A 19976-nucleotide genomic window follows, 5' to 3' on the forward strand; every position below is an offset into this window, starting at 1 on the left:
GGTTCCGCATAAAATGCGACAAGACCCTGCTGCGCCCCGCGCGCCTTTTGCTCCAGGTGCTAGAGAAAGCATGCGAGGGTGAGCCGAGAAGGAAGGGAGCTTGACCCTCACCGTATTCCCGGGCGCCCAATCTTGGAAGTCCAACGTACCAAAGGGGAGGGGGGGGGGCGCGATAACATTATCAAGCACGCGCCAGAGGGGGCAGCTGAACGGGCGTCTCCTTCACAAGCCCGACCGTCGCTGCTGATGTCTGTACGCGCGGCACAGCGCACACACGGTGCATGAGCGTTATCTTGAAAGTGATCTGCGTCAGGCACGTGCAAGGGCTGCGCGAGCTGAGCTGTGTGGTGACTTGATGGGCACTGTTCTCCTGTGCCTAATGTGAAGTTTCGGAGATGCGTTTAAGTGACAGGAAGCACGAAGCTTCTGCTCCCCACTGTCTGCGCTGTTCATCATGCCAGCGTAGTGTCACCGAGTGTTCGTGGTCATCGAGTGAGATCTATTTACATGATCGCGCATGACTCCACGCTTGTTAATTTAATTACTAAGCGAAAGTTTACTGCGATCCATGCGGCCGCTAAAGCTAAGAATCTTACTTTGTGTAACTGTCGATTATTTTAATGTCGCTATCATTGCTTCGCCTTTGGGGCGGAACTGCGACCTTTAGTTAGCTAAAACAAGGCAAGACAAGCAGAAAGCATTTGGCATATGCTTTTCCAAGCACGAGAGCGCCGGACACAAGCCTTTTTTCTGTGGCGTACATCGACATTCGATCATCTTTCAAGTGGTTTCATTTAACTCGGTCTTCTCTGCTGAAATGAGCGTCAACAAATGATCAAGTCGACATTGAATAGTGGAAATGTCGGCGACAATAAACACGAGAGCAAGCAAAAACTCCGAAGGCACGCGGCCATTGTCATTCATGTGAAGCATTCTTACCTCATACCGGGCACTTTGCCATAGCTTCCTGTCTATATATATATGCTCATTTCGGGAATGTTCATTAAAATTACGTGTGTGACAATGTGATTACTCGAACCAGGGTGCCCAGTGAGTTAATCCGATGCCCTACCCATTAGGCTACAGACGCATGCACACTTCTTTCGTGCCAGCTGGCGCTTTGAGCCGATTGGCGCGTGCGTGACGTCACGCAGCAACACTGCGCTTAGAAAGGCGAGAGAACGTGCGTGTGCGCCAGTTTCAATTAACGTCACAGGGACACAACGACGGAACGCGCGAATTATTGTAAGCCTTACAGTGATTTTTCCTCTGCGTTATGTCGCATAGCAAGAATTTGCTTGAGAAGGTGAGAGCGCGCAAGTGTTTCTGGTCCTTTCCTCGTGGAAGCTAGCGCTTTGAGGCGATATGTGACACCTCCCGCCTCCCTTTCGTGATCTGCCTACCCTCCCCTGTCCTTCCCTCCTGGCAGCTAGCACTTTGAGACGCAATGCGTCCCTTCACGCGATTTCATAACCGACCTAATTTCCCCAGTCCTCGCTGCAGATGGCACTTTGAGACGCTGTGTGACACCGCATCACCTTCGTGATAGACCTGCTTTCCCCAGTCCTTCCCTCGTGGGAGCTAGCACATTGGGACGCTATGTCACATTGCACCCCCGCCTTCCTGTCCGACCAACTTTCCCCAGTCCTTTCCCTTGAGAACTAGCGCTTTCGAACGGAACACGTGACACTGTATCCCCGCCTTCGTGATCAACCTACTTTACCTAGTACTTCCCTCGTGGTGACTAGCACTGTGAGATGCTATGTGGCATTGCAAACCCGCCTTCCTGATCAGCGTACTTTCCCCAGTCCTTTACCCTGACTGGCTAGTGCTTTCGGACGCTGTGTGATATTGTACTTCCTTCAGGATATGACACTGTTGTACTGGAACAGGTTGTAACGCTTCTTCGCCGGTATACACGCGTTCTCTTGCTTTTATAAGCAACGTGTTGCTATGCGACGTGTCGCATGTTAAGGAGCATGGCAAGAGTGACAATGCCGCACACGTTCCATACCTGTGATGCGATGCGTACATACGTTTGCACGCATCGTATTTAGTTGCATAACAGTGAATTAATCGTTTCGCGAAAGTTTCGTTTTTAATAGATTTCCAACATATACGTTAGATTTGCGCGGTTTTCTGTGTGTCAGAAGCTACTGTGACGAAAAAGTAGAAGAAGAAGTGAACGTGTCATCGTGCGGAGCGTGCTAGCTGATCTGCGCGTGAAAGGAACGGCAACGGCCTTCAGAGTCTGACGACGAAGTACTCGCTGACGTCCTCACCTGGTTGCCCGATCTCACGCAAGGAATAGCGACTCGCATGACTCATGAGAGGCGCTCATTAATTACACGTATACGGATTGATTTTCGTTGCCCGTCTACTGTCGCCAATTTCTGCGACGCCTCTGCACTGTTACCCACGTTCAAGGAAAACCAGCGGAGGTTGCTTTCAGGTATGTAAACCACCTTCGTGTGAGCCGCCACGGTAGCTTAACATTGACTACGGCGACATGTGTTCGATCCCTGGTAGCAGCGACTGTGTTGCAGCGCTAAAAGAAACGATATAAAGAAATTACGGATAAATCTAATCATGTCTGAGATATCGTTGATATTCTCGATTATATAATTATGCCATCAATTGCATCCCATATTCTCTACTTAGTAGTCTTACCCCCGAAATTCACGGCTTAGTTTGGAGAGATACCACAGTATCGAGGCACGAGGGGGGGGGGGGAGGGGTGGAGTCTGCGCCGTACACTTTTGTCTATCAGCAGTGCAGGAAACTTGCAATTATAAAACAGCGTCATGACTATGAGAACGATGGTAACTTGTTGACAAGAGCACATGTCTATTCTGAGTATTGTTACAAGGACAGCATAAGCACTTACAGCTTCTGCGTTCTTTAAGGTATGCATTGTTTGAGAACGAATCAGTTCGCTTGGCGGTCGCATTGTTGGTTTTCTCTTCCCTGCTACAGGGACGGGAGTAATTGCTATCTCTAGAACAAGCCTCTCGTGTTCGTGTGATCTGTAGGACTCCCACAAAGTGTTATAAATGTATCGCAATTGTTCTGGCATCGTGAAATGACGTCATTTTCCTCCCTTTCGCCCATGCAGTCACACGTCATTCCTAACCAGCATGCTGACACCACAGCAACCTTCCGTCGGCCCATCCTCGTCATTTCTCAAGCTTCACTTTTTGTTGTTACACGGCTGTAAGTACACGCAAAGAAATGTAAAGCCTATTAAGAAAGTTCTATTGTCGGCCTACCCCACTGCGAGTAGTGGTGCACCGCATGTCTTAATGGTATCAGTGAACTTCGCGTGAGATAACTGCATGGAAGGGACGTGGATATCTCTTACAATAAAAAAAATCGGCATATAAACGTGTTTCGAGATTAGTGTGTATAAATGGCCTCCCGCCTCTATTCTGTATTACGAGGCTATGATTACGCTCTCGCATCCTTGTTCATGCACTCCAGAAAATGAGCATCGGGCGAAAAACAAAATTCCTCTCTGCTTTTTTCCCTTCACGCGCAGCATTCGCCAGCGTGAAGCCATTCGAGGGCTTGTTCGCCATCTGGCTGGGCGCCTCACCGACGGTGATCGGCCTCGTAACCTTCGCGGTGTGCGTGCTGAGATTGCCGTTGAAGGTCGTCATCTGCCTGCTGGCCGACGTGCGCTACAACATCTGTATACTGATCGCGCTAGCCGCTTTCGCCGAAGGCTCCCTGAGCTTCTACATGAGCTTCATGCGGCCCACACACATGCGGCGTACGCATGTCTTCGAGTTGAGCACCAACTACTCGAACGCCGCGGGCTCACGGATCATCTGCTTCCCGCTCCGGCTGAAACACATGCCGAGCGGGTTAGGCGCCTCGGAGCTGACGTGCCGGCTTAGCTGCGGCTGCACCGACGACCCGGCCAAGTACCCAACCATAAACAGCGCACTCAACAGTAGTTTCCTGTACGAGCACCAGGGGCGCTGCATGTCGTCGCGGAGCTTTGACGAACTGCTCCGGGACTACTACTGCGAGATATCCAACGAGTACGCGTGCCGGATGCAGTGCAGGCCCGCGGACGATGCGCTCTCGGGAGGCGCTCTCTGGAACTACGGCGCGGCGTACGCGCTCTCGGGCCTCGCCATGTCCTCGATGACACCGCTCTCGGACGCCGCGGCCTTCTTGGTCATTGACAAGACCGGAAAAGAGCTGGCCGCGGTGTACAGCAACTACCGTCTCTGGGGCGCCGTGGGATCGGGAGTCGTGGCCGTGGCCGCGGGCTACGCGAACGAGCGGAGCGGCGACTCGTTCGGAACCCTGGACTTCACGTCGGGCTTCTACATCAACGCCAGCCTCAGCACGCTGGACATGATCACCATCCTGTACGTGGCGATTCCGCGCAGAATGCGCAGGGAAGAGTACATGGAGGCCGTCGACTCGCTACTCGCCTCGCCGCGCAGCGTGCTGCTCCTGGTCACGCTGTTCGTGGTCGGCTTCCTCTCGCCCGTCTGCTCGCTGCTGGGTTTCGTCTACCTCCAGGACCTCGGTGCCGGCCATACGCTCGTGGGCATCGTGGTCGCGGCGCAGTGCCTCCTGGGCCAGCTGCTGTCCCTGTCGGCGGCGGAGGTGTTCTTCAAGCGGCTCAGGCAGGGCGTCGTACTGAGCATCACCTTGGGAGCGAGCGCGGTCCGCTGCTTGGCGTTCGCGTTGGCGCAGAACACGTGGCACGTGATCCCCGCCGAGCTGGCCTACGGCTTCTGGTACGGCCTGTTCTGTGCCTCCAACGCGGCCTACGCCTGCAACGAGGCCCATCTGGTCGCGCAGGCTACGGTGCAGTGCATTCTGGGGGTCGCCCTCGAAGAATTCGGTACGTCTGAAATAGCCTCTACAGGCACGAGACTACCCTCGAAAGTACTTGCGGTGTCTCTCACGTTTCCTCGCAGGTGAAATAATATGAATATGCGCTATGCAATTATAATGCGTGGGATGTCGGGAACGTAATGATAGAATAGTTATGATTAGGGAGTAAACGAAATAACTATTCATCAGATACGTATAATATTCTAATTTTGCCGACAAAATATCGTACTGAAGCAGTAGTTGCTTGCCTTTGCTCATCAGAAAGATAAGAAGGCATAGAGGATGTCGATAACTGAGTGAGTGATGAAACGTCTTTCTTAACCTAAATGAAAAGAAAAAACAATTATATCCATGGACTAAGGGCCTATACATTAAAACATTTATCTCCTTATAATGCCTAGGATGCTCGTGTAGACGGGCCTGCCATTACATTGCACCATTATTGATAGATCTCGCCATTTGCACCGCCATTAACTTGAGTGATGATATCGCCAAGATGGATTGTCCGAAAATTAGGTAATTATCAAAATTATTTCTACGAGCTTGAGAGCTGCTAGTAACTGGTGAAAGAAGTATCATACATTTTATAATGTGACAGACTGCTGTTAGAGACGGCCATCGATTCCATAGTTGCTAGTGTTTGTCCGTGTCCCTGACTATGTCCATGGTTGCTGAGCTTCCCGAATGTGCTGAGGGTGTATTAGCTTAAGATCAGCTGTCTGAGAGCTCCCAGATTTACTTGATAAATTTTACTGCCTCTGCAGTTGCCTACGACCACTTATGATGGTCATTACAAAGCAAAAAGAAAAAAGAAAAGCATAATGCACGCAGCGCGACCAAGACATTGATGCGATAACAAACAGACGATATGTTACGTTGTCAGCTTGGCATATGAAACACTGCTCCTTTAGTTCGTGCGGCAGTCCAGTTAAAGATGCAAGGTGTATTACAATTTATTCTTACCCGGCTACTCGTATTGTTTTTCTTTTTTTCTTTTAAGGAGCCGGAATAGGCAGCCTCGTCGGTGGACTCTGCTTCACTCATGTCGGGCGAAGACAGACCTATCTGTACTTTCTCGCGATCTCGCTGGCCTACACCCTCCTGCACATTCCATTGGAGATGTACATCACTTCGTTTGAAAAGAAAGGTAAGCGACTGTCGCTTATACAGGCGTCGGCATTTCAGGCGCTCGTACTTCACGCGCAAATGCTTGAAAGAGACCGAAGAGGACCTTTCGAGTCGTAGCCACCAAGACGTATTGCTGATAGTTCGATAAAAATTGGAGCCATTCCTTTCTGTGAAGGTAGGTGACCAGCGAAGCTGTAGCATATTACGCTGGGTTAGAAGAAGGTAAATGTATTATTTTCAACATTTGCTAATGGCAGTGACGATAGCTTTGTGATTACTGTGATTTACACTGCTTGGTTGGGTTACAACCTTAGACAGAATCTTGGTCAAAGTTAAATCTATACAAGACTGTTGTTGAGTAGTCGAGTGACTTGGATTCGTGTGGTACTTCAAACCAAACTTTTCTAGCACATACTGCTAAACCATTTCTTTTCCAGTTTTGAAATATCCACATCGAAATCTCCAACGATGATCACAGGGGTAGTGTCATCACGACTAACGCATGCAAAGCGCGTGGTCTTGGAACTTCTCGATATCCCACTTGGGTGTATGCCTGGAGATGTATGCACAGTGGATTGTGCATACATTTGTCCTCTTGCGACTCAAGAGGACCAATGCACGTACATTTTGTCCTTTGCGCATATGGCAACGCCTCCTGCTCGTGAGTCCATGTGCTGTTCCTAAATGACTTGAACATTACGGGGCTATGAGCAATTGTATTTTTTGCTTGCTTAGGGGGGTATAAGCCATTGATGTTAGTTTTTGACGACGCACACGAAAAATACGCGGAACCCTAGCCATATACGATTTCACTGTAAAAGTGGACAGTTCATCCGAAGGGCGAAGCACTGAAAGCAATAGGAAGATATAGCGCTGCGCTGCAGCTCCCTCAGATGGTGGTGTAAGAATACGCGGGAGCGTCACGTTGGAGTGACACAGCACGCGAGACAGCCTGCTGCTGCGCAGAAGAAGCAACGCCCTGGCAGCTATCAGACGTCCCAGAGAGATATATATTCTTGAATTGGGGAGGTGAAAAATGGGCTTAAGCGCAACGCAGTAACTGTCTCTCAATAGACATCTCAACCGCGCTCTACAAGGGGGTGGGGAGAGAAAGGCGGGAAATAGCAGTAGTAGCAGCAGCAGGGATATCTGGGGCGCGCCAGGGGATGGGCTCAGAGACGGTCGGCAAGGCCGGAGTCATCGGAAAAAGTCAACAGGGCACGGAGTAGCACCCTGTCAGCGAAGCTGCAGCTCGATGGCTGCAGAATGTGTTCCACAGCCGAGCAAAGTACGCTATGCTGGTGGTAGACCCTCGCGAAAGATGTTCGCGCTGCAGCGGTTACGGGGCGCTCGCAGAGCAGGTGCTGTATAAAGTTCCCAGCGCGCCGCAGTCTCTGCAGAAGGGGAGGGGCCCCCGCGGAGGCGGTGGATAAGGAAGAATTTCGATCGTTCCCCACTTGCGGCAAGTTGTTTTTTCACCCACTTTCATTGCATTACTTTATAATTTATTTAATTCAGTTAGTAAGTACAAGTGATTTCCCCTATGTTTTCCTTGGTATCTTTGTTGGCTTCTCAAGAAATAGTTTATAATATTAGCGGGGCCAGACGATTTTTTGTGTGTTGTTTGGATCGCACCGCTGGTGCGATCGGTTGTTGGGAACTCGGCGCTGACGCCCGTGGTTGTACCTGGGTCGCAAGCCCCAAGGGTAGCGTTGGCCTGGCGGCCTGGGGTACAACTGGAAGCATCCGAAGGTCCCGGCAAAGCATGAGTCGACTGGTAACAACAAAACAACTTGTTTATTTTAACATCGCAAAGAGTTGGCGGTCAGGTTGACCGAAGTAGAGAGACGGGAGAGCACTTTACTCAACAGAAGAAATCGGAGCCCTCCTTTTGGCGTCCGGGGGCAGCTGTTTTTATACTCTCGCAGTTGAGGGCAAGAAGGAACCCCTCAATAGACGAGCACGTGAGTGTACAATGGGCTAAGGTGACGCACACTGCCGCCGGTCGGGCACAATGACTGGAAGGGGAGGATGACCCCTGCTGTCGCATCGCCTGGTTTAGGCACAATGACTGGAAGGGGAGGATGACCCCTGCTGTCGCATCGCCTGGTTCAGGCACAATGGCACATACACTCACACACGCACATGAAGACACGTGGCATCGGAACATGCCTGGAAACGCCTGGCGGGGAGCGTTGCGGCGACGCCGCACGGGCCAAAATGTCTGCCGCCCCGCCGCAGTCGCGCCGGCAAAACCGCGTGTCGCAGGCGAAACGCAACAGTGTCTAATTCAAGGACTTGGTTGAGAACACCTTCTGCTGATATTGTGACGTCAGGAATGGAGCAAGAAGACAAAGTGTTTAACGAGGGCATCGTTGCGTTATCAGTAGGGAATGCGGAATGGAAATACGCATTAAATACATTAGAAATTTATACTGGGTCACTGACAGCTTCATTAGCTATTATAACGAAAGATGAAGAAGACTTAGCAGGTTAGGTAAACAGCCAATATTTAGGCAGGCTTTCTTTTAGCAAGTTCGGAAGTTGCACTTAAAGTAAAATATCTTAGCATCCGCCGAGGTGGCTTAGCGGCTATGGTGTTCCGCCGCTGAGCACGAGGTCGCGAAATAAATCCCGGATGTGGCGGCCTCATCTCGAAGTGGCTAAATGCAAAAACGCCCGTGTCCCTTGCCTTGGGGGAACGTCAAAGATCCCCTGGTGGTCAAAATTAATTCGGAGTCCACCACTACGGCATGCCTCATACTCAAATTGTGGTTTGGGCACGTAAAACCTCAGAATTAAATTCAAAATTTCTTGGCCGGGTCCGATTTGCGGTGAAGATCTTCTTTAGCTGCAATAAATCGGGCGAAGCTTTGAGAGTGGACAGATGATTTAGAGTGTCTTAATCTTCTTAAATGGCGCGGTAGCTGTAGTATCTTTCTATTGAACCATGGTGGGGAGACACATTTTTTTTTTGTTTTCAGAGGGACAAAGCGCTGAATACATGTTCTACTAATATATTCGAAATTGGGGACGAGAGTACCAACATCGCAGTTGTGGCTGAGGTTGCTGAACTTATTAAAGGAAAAAGCTAAATGATCGAGAGTAGACGTCATCTCCATGATGAAAGTCATAAAATATAGTTAAATGTATACGCGACTTCGAAACCGGAAAAAGGAAGGGAAAACAATACAGACTTCTGTGGTCCAAAATTACATCAATTATTTCACACTGACAATAATTATCTGTAAGACTTGAACTTTAAGATACAAGATCAAGAAGATTATTCTTCCCTGTGGTGCCCTGGACGATTTGTATTAGCTTGCAGGACAAAGGGCGTTTACTAAGTCCACCTGCCAGAAAGGCGTCATGCCCAAAAGAAGCGTGTGCATCTCAGTCGACGTCTGGCACGTGAATGTCTCCCACAAGTACAACATTTTAAATGTGTAAGTTGTGTTTGTGCACGAATTCGTAGAGCACATGGAGTCTGTCAACAGAAGAAACAGGAGGATGGTAGAACACAGACAGTATTAAAGTTTGCATAGGAAAGTAAACTTTGCACCACAAAGATTTAATATTAGAAGACCAAGAATTGACAGACAGGCTCAGGCCCGACCTGAATAAAAGAGCGACACCACCTCCTTTGCAACTTTTTCTTACCCGACATACAGCGACACAACCGGAAGGTGTAAATTCGGAGTCTAGTATACCATCATGTAGCCAGGTTTCAGTTATGCTGACTATATGCGGCGAACACGAAGTTGTTAATGACAGTGACAACTTGGTAGCTATGCTTCTAGAACTTAGATACTATCTACCTCCATCGGAAACGTTAGAGAAATTGTCTGGGACTGGAGTAATTGCTGTTTATCGCTGCAATCGAGTGGTAGACAATAAGAAGGCCCAACAGAATCGGTGATTGCAACATTCCCAGGAACTTCCTTAGGAGAGACGGGGGTAGTCAACGGACAGATGCGGATGATGAAGTAGGTTCAGTGATATCATTCAAAAGACTGTTAGAAGGTTCATCCCCGAGGTAACGAACGCTGTCAATGAAAATGTGGTCGTACCGGAGCTTTCACAATTGCACAATCACTTCGAAATGACGTGGTAGCATTCCAGAGCTGTTTACGTAGAAACCGTACTCTAGGATAAAAAATCCTAAAAAAATATGAAGAGGTGTGCCCTTTAGTCGTCATACCGTGTGCCGGCTGAACCAGCGCACTGAACAACACGAAGCGGAGAGACAGAAGAATACACGACACTCGCAGCTCTCCCAACTACTTTATTCCTGAAAAAAATAAAACACTTCATATTTATACACCCTTTCCCCCTCGGGCTTGAAAGATAGGCAACATACCTAACATGGAGTGCTCTTATCGTGCCAACCCTAACACGTTAATATTTTTTTACCAGCCCTGAAACAACCGTCGGATCCCAACGGTACTCATAAATAAATAAAAATACAGAAATCATCAACTTGCCCACTGAGCGAAAGAGCCGGCGTCTGTAGCAGCGAAACGGCACCTAAATTACCAATAGCTGCGACGCTGTCATGCGCGCGCCATGATGGAGCCGAGCAGGCGGAAAACACCAGCTGCTGCACTGTACCGCCAGGTGTTGCGGGAAGGAGGAGGGCATCGTCACGACGCCACGTCACCCTCGCAAGCCTGTGTTTTCCGTGCGTTCCTTCTCCGCGCTAGCTGCATCCTGCGTTCGAACTCTGCCTCGGTAATCGCCGTGACGAAAGTAATGTATTAAAACAGAATATATTCCAACGAAATAGCCGTGGCGCCAGTGAGTTTCGAACCTATACGACTTTACGCTCGGAAGCCCAGTGTTTTGCCCGCTGGGTTAAACCAGCGCCTTCCAGATAGCATGCCTTGTTCACTCTGCTTTATAACATCACGCTATTTGTATTCCCATTGCCAAGTCCGGCGTTACGAAAGCGGTGACGTTAAAATTACCACTGCTTACTCGGGAGCGTGTCCCTATTAGCTTCTATGGCAGTCGGGCAAAGTAGCATGACGTCACGTATCGAGGTGTACCGACCTTGTGCTCTCTAGGAGGCGTTGGCCAAGCGTTCAGCCCGCTCGCTTGCCCACGAGAAGTTCGTGACTCAAAGGACCGCCCAGCGGCGTTTAATTGGACATTAATGCTCTCGGATTCACAACTCATAAGAAATGCTCGGGTGGCCTCCGATTTTATTATTAATAAATTTATTCTGGTGTTCTTCCAAAAAGGGGACCTCCCAATGGCTCAGTAGAACAGATGGTTGACTGATACAACACTGTTTTCTTTTGTTGGATGTGGAAGGCTTCTACTATTTCCCTAGTCAGCTCATCCTTACGCTGAGAAACAATGGTAGCTTCAGTGAAAAGCAGCAAGCACCTACATTGTGAACAACACCCTTTTATGTTGTAATGAATGCATGAATGAATGAACGGGGGAAACATCCAGAAAAGTGACGTTAGAACCTTTGTTTCTCATTTTGTTTCGTTACTTCATATACCTAGCGAAACATGGACACGGTTCTTCCTGCCTACCGGAGCGTAAGAAGTGCGTGATTGCATTCCCCACACGGGACGGCTCCCTCATAGTAATGGACAGTAATCTTAAAATAAATTATGGGGTTTTACGTGCCAAACCACGATCTGATTATGAGGCACGTCGTAGAGGGGGACTCCGGAATTTCGACCACCTGGCGTTTCGCCCCCATCGAAATGCGGCCGCCGTGGCCGGGATTCGACCTCGTGCTTAGCAGCCCAACACCATAGACACTAAGCACCGTGGCGGGTAACAGTAATGTTCAACTGACGGTATCGCAGTGCTGCGAGCGCCCGAAGGACCAGTGTCCTCACTGGCGTTATGTTTTTAGCTTCCACCTTTTTTAGTTTTCCGCAGGTTCATTTCGTTTTTGGTCAAATATAATACTGTGAATTGAATCGAAATTCTGCGTCTGATAACCTGCTGGACTCCCACGACAGCTTGGTCGAGTCGATGACGAATCTCTTCCCAAATGCAGCTGGGAAAGGCGACCAGGTCACGTCCCCTTGGAAGACGCCCACCCCCTGCGTACACTCGGTTACGGCTGAGCAATGCACGGACCGGATGACGCTGGAGATCTCGGAGATACACGACCACGCAGGCATCATGGCTACGGAAACTGGCTCGCACGCGGCCCCGGACCGCCTCTGCCTCGAAGCGTCTACGGCCACTAGTGCCGGGGTCAGCGTGGCTCCCAGCCAGCTCACCCTGGCGTTCCCGCAAGCCAAAGCGGAAGACGACGTCTCGCACCAGGAGTACCTGAGGGACATGGTGGGCAAGCCGGAAACCCCACCCGAAGGCGACCAGCCCGGCCACCAAGAGGATGGCGCTGCGCCCCAGCCACCCGGGGGCGCGAACTGCCATGAGCAGCCGCCACAGGGTCAGTATGCCTATGTTCAACAGTGCGCAACGAGAACTTGACGACTGGCAAGTGCAGAATTACTGCAGGAATGATTTTCTTTTTGATTTCTTTCTATTCGTTAGCATTGTACAGGCCACTCGACGGGCCCGAAATTGAAGGTGTGGACGCGTTATGAGACGGGTATGTCCCGGACGCCGTGTGAAGGCGCGAGTGGGGAAGTCCTGACGGCACTGCGTGATATGCGTCACCGGGCATATTTTTTATGCGGTTCGCAATACGGGGCCGATCTCGGAGGCATTATAATCCAAGGCGTGATTGGGGTGATACCAGCGTGGAACATGTGCCATCGCAAGGGATTTAATGCGAAACCATTATGGAGGTCATAAAGGCCTTCGGCGATGTCGGCCTGAAAGTGACGGAGCGAGGAAGGAGCAGTAGAGCGTTGTGTCGTACGAGGCACGTGGTAGAAGTGGCCGTGGTTGAGCGGGTGTGCTCTCCTGAACACTTCATTAAATGGAGGCGCTTTTAACACAGTAATATTGATGGATTATGACTGGATGGTACAATATAGCACGCCATAATGGAATTGCATTGCAGCCACTCAGGCCCACGATACAGCCGAGAGGCTCGGCCTTCCGGTTCCCACGTGGGAGCGGCCCGCTTCGTGAAGACTCACGATCTGCAGGACTTTTTTAAAGTTTGACTATACCATACCATACTCAGATATAACATTGAGTGTGAGGCACAGATGGTGGTTATAGGTTTACGGAATTCCGCGCTGGGTTGCAGGAGTTGATGATCACGCGAGCACGGGATGGCGGTGGTGTGACAGGAAAGTCGTAATACGAAGGAGAGGTACATACAGAGATCGGCAGACAATCCTAGATACTCAATTTTTCATTCCTATCAATCCCACCAATTTCCTATTGTCCATCTGTCGAACGGAATGGAAGGATTTGTGCATCACAGACATCAACTTCGCACAATGACCTGTGTTTCTCCCTCAATTTGTTTGAAATCACCTGAAAAAAAAAGTTGACAGTCACGTTATCTTGCGCTAAGAAAGATGAAGGCGAAAGACTGCGCACTCACGAGACATTCAGTATTTTACTTGGCATTCTCATTCGATTGCGTTGTTACTTCCTTCTTTTTTCTCCCTCCAAAGGTCGTGGGTACAAGTGCCTTAATTAACTACATCTTAATTAATTATGACCTTATTAACTTCGCCTTAACACCAAAGGTCGTGGGTTCGACCATGGACGGTCGAACCCACGATATGGCACCATAAATTTTGGTGCCATTGAATTTTGGTCCTACCAAAGGCCGCAGGTTCGAATCCCACCAAAGGTCGGGGATTAGACTCCCACCAATGGTCGTGGGAACCGACCATCAATGGTGGCACCGTCAGTTCTGGTGCCATTGAATTTTGGTGCCAAACGCCGGACGGCAAATTTTTCGATAACGCCGGACAACGGTTTTTTTGACCCATGATGCACTTAAGGCTTTCGCCTTAAGAAAGCAAGCGAGATTCTTCGCATGTCTAGGAATACTTACATCGACGTTGAGATACGTTAACAATTGCTTCTGGGCGTGCATATCTATATTGTAACTTATCACAGCCGGTGCCAAGTCTTCGGAGGCGGTGTGGAAAAGTGTGGGGACCTAGAGGCCTATATAGGGTGCAATAATACAGTACAACACTAAAGGCCTAAATATAGGGTAGTGAATAAACCACGCGCATGTTTGAACACACAGACACGAAGATCAGGCAAGTCCATGTCACTCTCATGGTACACCTGAGCGATCGCAGAGCCAAAGTTTCCTATAATAACTTTTGTATAGGGAACTCCGTTCTCCCGCGGTATTCTAGAACGCCGCTTCACTCAACGCCTCACCTCCACCCAAGAAAGTGGACGACAACGCCGGCCTTCGTCAAAAGCGGTTATTCACAATTCGTGGCAACTATCGAGATGCATAGCGCATTCTTCACTCAAGGGGTGGCGCTCTGATCGTTTGAATACACGCAGGTGTGGACAGCGCCACGTTCGGTCATGCTTCGGCACGTTTGAGGGCTCCATTTCACTCTCGGGGATAGCAAGGTCAGGCAGCTGAGGCTTTGCCACAAGTCTGCCGGAATAATTTTTTTTTTTTATTTCGTGATTCATCATTAGTACAGAAGGAGGTCCCGGAGTTACAAGAACTGTCAGGGGGACCTCCTATTAGTAATTTAACATTGCATGAATTAATACATTTTGGCAACATAGCAGCGACAGACATCAGAAAACGCGAAGTTAATGAAAAAAACAATTACAAAAGGTTGCTTACAATAATTGAAGTTCAAAACAAGCAAATGAAAACGATACAGCGTATGAATAAATAAATATGTAGTGTTTGACACGTTATGGAACATAGGAATGACACATGTCAAAGAACACGGGGTTAATGTAACAGATAATTAGAAATAAATATATGCTTACAATACGCAAAGTACAAATGTTATATATACTATGCGACAAAAACTTTGAAATGCCTAAGAAAGGAGAAAAAAGAAGACAAAGGAACATATAGAATAACCAATAAATAAAGGCTGTCGATACAATAGGTAAGTAAAGAACCATTGAAAACTGGGAAATAGATTTGTACACAATATATACTTATAGTAACGAATCAGTAGCCAGTAGTGTCGTTAGTAAATATTTCTTCGTCTCTCTCCTGAATGTTAATGTTGTGCGGCAGGCTTTAACATGGGATGGTAGATTGTTCCAGTATTTAATGGCCGTAAAAAGGGAAGTAAACATTCCATAATTAGTGTTTATTCGAGGAAGTAAAAAATTGTTGTTAGAGGAAAATCTCGTGTTGTTAGTGTTGGTGAGAGCAGAGTTATTAAATGCATCAAAAATTATTTCATGATTTAGTGTGCGGTATATTAGTAAAACCAATTTGAGCTGGAGTATGTAACGTAATGGTGTAACGTAAAGGCAGTATGTAACGTAAAGGCAGTCGCTCTCGAAGGTTGTGTCGTACTCGGATGTTGGCTGGGATCAGAGGCCCGCGTCGCGATTTTGTAGCGATTCCTCCCGCTGATTTTAATATACCACTCTCAGCATCCGCCAGTCGCCGCCGGCCAGCTGATGCCATTGATAACGCGGCCGGAGCGTCCTCCTGACTACTGACTAAAAACAGAAAGCATAAAAATTAATTGCGTCCAAAGAAGGTATCGGTACAAAATCGAGGCCGCTTCTACTGATTGCCTCTTTAGCTGCCTGGTCGCCATGAAAACAAGGAAAGACTCGGAACGTCACACACTATATTGATAGTCCAGAGTTACACGAGAGAGAGAGCGAGCGAGAAAAAGAAAGGGGTAAAGACAAACTCAAGCAAAATAAAATGCGAATAATTGATCTAGACTCGTACGTGACAGGAAGGCATTCGGAGCATTCTAGTATTTAAATACACGCGACGTGTTCTGTCAGGCTGTGTTTTTTTAGGCTTCCGCCGGTTTTCTTTTTTCAGAGCACGCAAAACCTTATTAACGCCATCTCCTCCTGCACGATGTAGGTTCCCCAGCGGCCGACGAGAAGACCGCGCACGCCCTGCGCGTACCGCCCACTGACGTGGGCCCCTCCGCGGTCGGCGGCGGCAAGGACGTCTTGAGCACGGACGGGCTAAGCAGCCCGCGTCCCTGCGCCGCCGAGGTTGCGAGCTCGAATAACGCGCCACTGACTCCTAACAAGGACAGCGGCTTGGACGGTCACAAGGAGACCGAACGCTCGTCCAACGCGCAGCATTCGAGGCAGAAAAAGTTGAAGCGCCGCAAGTCCAAGGGCGTCTACAAGACTGAGCGCCGGAAGAAGAAATCCTTCCGCGAGGAAGATAGTCGAGAGCCCCATCACAGGAAGCAGCCGGCGCCCGAGCTCTACAGCCTTCAGCACGAGTCCGGAAAAGGGGGCTCCAAGGAAGAAAGCAGCGCGGCGGCGAACACCGACCGGAAAAAAAATTAGTCGTTAGATATATATTTTTTAATCACCTGATCTGTACATAGTATTGAGTGCTCTTGCTGTATACGTTGCTTATACTGTATATGAGATACACGCCATGTCAACTTCGTACAGCAGCGGTGTCCCTCGTTGGCGATCTGTGTGAGCCCGGCGAACGGCTAATGGGCATTTGTTGCGTATGACTTGCGAGTGGCGAGCGAAAGCCTACGAACTGAAACACTCGAAAATCGGTGCCGGTTGCATGCGCGACATGGTTAGTCTGGTGTGCGCGTAGAAAAGAGCGCAAAACGTTGAGCTTTCTGCCTCGGGAGTGACGTAGCACTTCGTTTGTCTACGTGCGCGTGCACGTGTGCCGAGATGGAAATATTTTGAGAATGCGTCGTCCATTAGATTGTCTTTTTTTATCTGTATAGCTGCGTTTAGCAATGGAGCCTACTCATTTTCTATCGTGTGCAACTGCTTAGGCCTATTTTATAACTGCTACTTTAATAAACAATTGCGTTCTTTGCACATTCGCGTTAAGGTTTCGATAGCTTACGCGCACTGTGAGCGCACCATCGTCGCACGTGGCCAACACCGGCTGTCATATATTTGGTAGTTTCGTACAATTACTAGAGGGAACTGTGGCATTAATGCCTACGGGAGCTGTACGCAGAATGCTTGAGCCAGAACGGGAATGGCGATTAGTACGTGGATTTGGCCTAGACTTCGTCTTTCTGACTTTAAGCGACTTCGCAGAGTCGTTATTTTCAACAAGGTACTGCACTGTAAGCAGTAACATTTAAGTTGCTCGGCGACGATATTCGAACACAGGACCTCGAGCATGGAAGCCCGATATGGAAATCATTACACAACGAACGGACGTACGAGCGGAACTGCTGAAACTGGCAACGTTTATGTGTATTCGCCGAGTCTTGTTGCTTCTTGCATTTAAAGAAAATGCAGATTGCCTTAAAATTTTGGCGGAAAAGGGCACATAAAGCGTGATAAATGAAGCCACAAGAACGTCTGAAGCCACAAGCAAGAACACTAGACGAATCCATGTACTAAACTTGATTACCATGGTGGCTGAACGATCGCAGCGCCAGTATTCTCTCAAGTAATTACTATACGAAACTCTATGCTTGGCGTAGCCTAATAACCATAGGGTTTCTCACTATAGAAACTCTGTGCTAATAACTTTCTCGCATGCTTGTGGCAATCCTATAGTGCGCACAGAATTCGCGCCTTGCATCTTTGGCGACGGCGGTTACGATGGTCTTTCACCGCAGGTGGGAACATTTCAACGCATGGTGCACTGTGACGAGGTCAGTATTGCGCTTCCATGTTTATCCAAGCCGTAAAAATGCATTGCCGTAAAGAAAAAAAAAAGATGTACTTTCCCTTATTTATGTGACTTCCTTTTAACGCCCAGCCTCAGTTAGCAATTGTGCGCGTCAGAAACTTTATTTAGTCGTTAGGTAAACCATCTAACGTTTCAACATTCCTGAAGGCTGGTTATGAAGGAGCGAGTTAGCGCGCGCATTTCAAATGCATGGCTTTTAATAGTACGTGCCTCTGCGACAACATTGTTTCAGAATTGTGCAAGCGCTTCCTTAGCACTTCGCGGTGATACAAAATTGAAATACAATGTACTTCGCAGCAAATTTTTGGGAATGGATGTCTGTGTAAATTATGCTACTCTCAAAATTCGAAATAAGTCAGCATGCGTCGAGCGTTTCGCTTGTCCTTAAGTTTCCTCTAGGTTGTCTCTGTTGAAACTGGACTTCGACAGAAGGCCTGGAGAAATAATTCAAAACAAAACGGAAAGGTGAGGAGGAGACAGAAACACGTGAATTGAAGCGACGTAACTTGTTTACGAAACCATTTTCTGTAGTGGTCGAGCGATTTGGAAAGCACACGGTCAAGACCCAATTCTACGTGGGTGCGCTGTTTCAAACTCGGCCACTTTCGGCCATTAATTAGAGCGAATGCCTAATTTCTGATGCTACCCGCAGTGTTGTCTTGAACGGAGCGACATCTGATCATGTAGATACAAAATTACTTGATACTGTATGTAGAATGATGTTGCGGAATCACCTCAAATAAATGTTCTCCTTTTTCTCCTTCTTCAAACGGTGTACTTGTCCATTACCCGCTTTCCGAGTACAGCTCTCTAAAGGTGTCTATTTTGACAGTTGTTCTTTGTACTATTGCGAGAAAACGGTTGTTTCGTAGTTTTCATCACGATACTTGGTCACATGCTTTGTGAGGCACTTTGAATTCAAGGATTTATGAATGCGAATTTGTTACAAGTAAATTTCTGGCTTCCGATGTTCCCGTTTCTCTACTACAGCGACACCTCCCACTCTGTGAGGGAGGAAAGTGGTGGCAACTCCCTTGTGTGGAACGCAGAAACGAAGCGTTAGAAGATGCGACAATATATGCAGGTAAACAGACATAAACACTACGTTGTGTGCTCTTCTCTCAATGAGAGCCACAGCATAATGATAAATGCGTGCACCTGTTATTCGGAGCAGTGTCGGTTTTGCACCTTCCTATTTATTCTGTCGGCACGGTTATTCGGAGCAGTATCGGTTTCGTACCTTCCTATTTATTCTATCGACATGGTTATTCGGAGCAGTGTCGGTTTCGCACCTTCCTGTTTATTCTATTGACATGGTTATTCGGAGCAGTGTCGGTTTTGCATCTTCTTATTTATTCTGCTGACATGGTTTAATACGAGAGGCTGGCTCCTTTATGTGGCATCAGCTACAGTTTGTCGCTTGGCAAAAGAAATTAAAAAGAGCTGTTGCAAATTGTGTTAATGTTGTCACAAATGTATCACAATATACAATCAAGCAGCATGAACACGAAGTTCTGTACATAAGTCCAGGAACCCTCAGAATATGAACACGTATACAGTTGCACATGTAGATACAAGTGATTTGAGTTGTTCGAGACACACACCTAGAGGTACTCAGTTTCGTAAACGAGTGCACAGCGCGTGTGTGCGCATATATGACATACTACATAATGATTTGGCCATATACATCACACATACGTGTCAGAGAGAGAGATATATTTACAGAAAGGTAGATAGGTCGGCCTGAGCTGTGGCTTGCTCTGACCTGTTACTCTACACTGGGGAAAACGGGCGGGTAGCAAAATGAATGATGAATAAGAAATAAGGGAAAGTAAGTACACCACGATGTGAAAGGAAATAAAAGTACACTACGCTGTGGCCGCACTAAAGCCATGTGTCTAGCCCATTTGCTTGTAGAAGATATATATATATATATATATATATATATATATATATATATATATATATATATATATATATATATATATATATATATATATATATATATATATATATATATATATACAGCCACTCTTGTAACCATGGTTGTGCCGTATAGGCTTCAGACCAAGGACTTAGAACAAGCTAATCAGAAAGCAGTCTCTTGACGATGTGTACCAAGAAACCAGCTGCCATCGTTCTGCCACCTACGCGGGACAAACGCAAAACACGTGTGCAACTGCCTCTAGGCAACTGGCAGTGTTCGCGATTCCGACCAGTGTCACTGTAAATCTGT

The 19976-nt window shown here is 48.0% G+C and overlaps 1 protein-coding gene across 1 annotated transcript; it reads left to right on the forward strand.

Annotated features, from left to right (window-relative positions):
* The first annotated feature begins 3483 nt into the window (after nt 1-3483).
* Nucleotides 3484-19608, forward strand: LOC142578258 (uncharacterized). The gene is made up of 4 exons (XM_075687659.1): nt 3484-4867; nt 5861-6007; nt 12014-12415; nt 15956-19608. The coding sequence occupies exons 1-4, from the start codon at nt 3484-3486 to the stop codon at nt 16396-16398; spliced, it is 2376 nt and encodes a 791-aa protein (XP_075543774.1). The 3' UTR covers nt 16399-19608.
* Nucleotides 19609-19976: the final 368 nt, after the last annotated feature.

The sequence above is a fragment of the Dermacentor variabilis genome, chromosome 4, assembly GCF_050947875.1.
Source record: "Dermacentor variabilis isolate Ectoservices chromosome 4, ASM5094787v1, whole genome shotgun sequence".
Lineage (NCBI taxonomy): Eukaryota > Metazoa > Arthropoda > Arachnida > Ixodida > Ixodidae > Dermacentor > Dermacentor variabilis.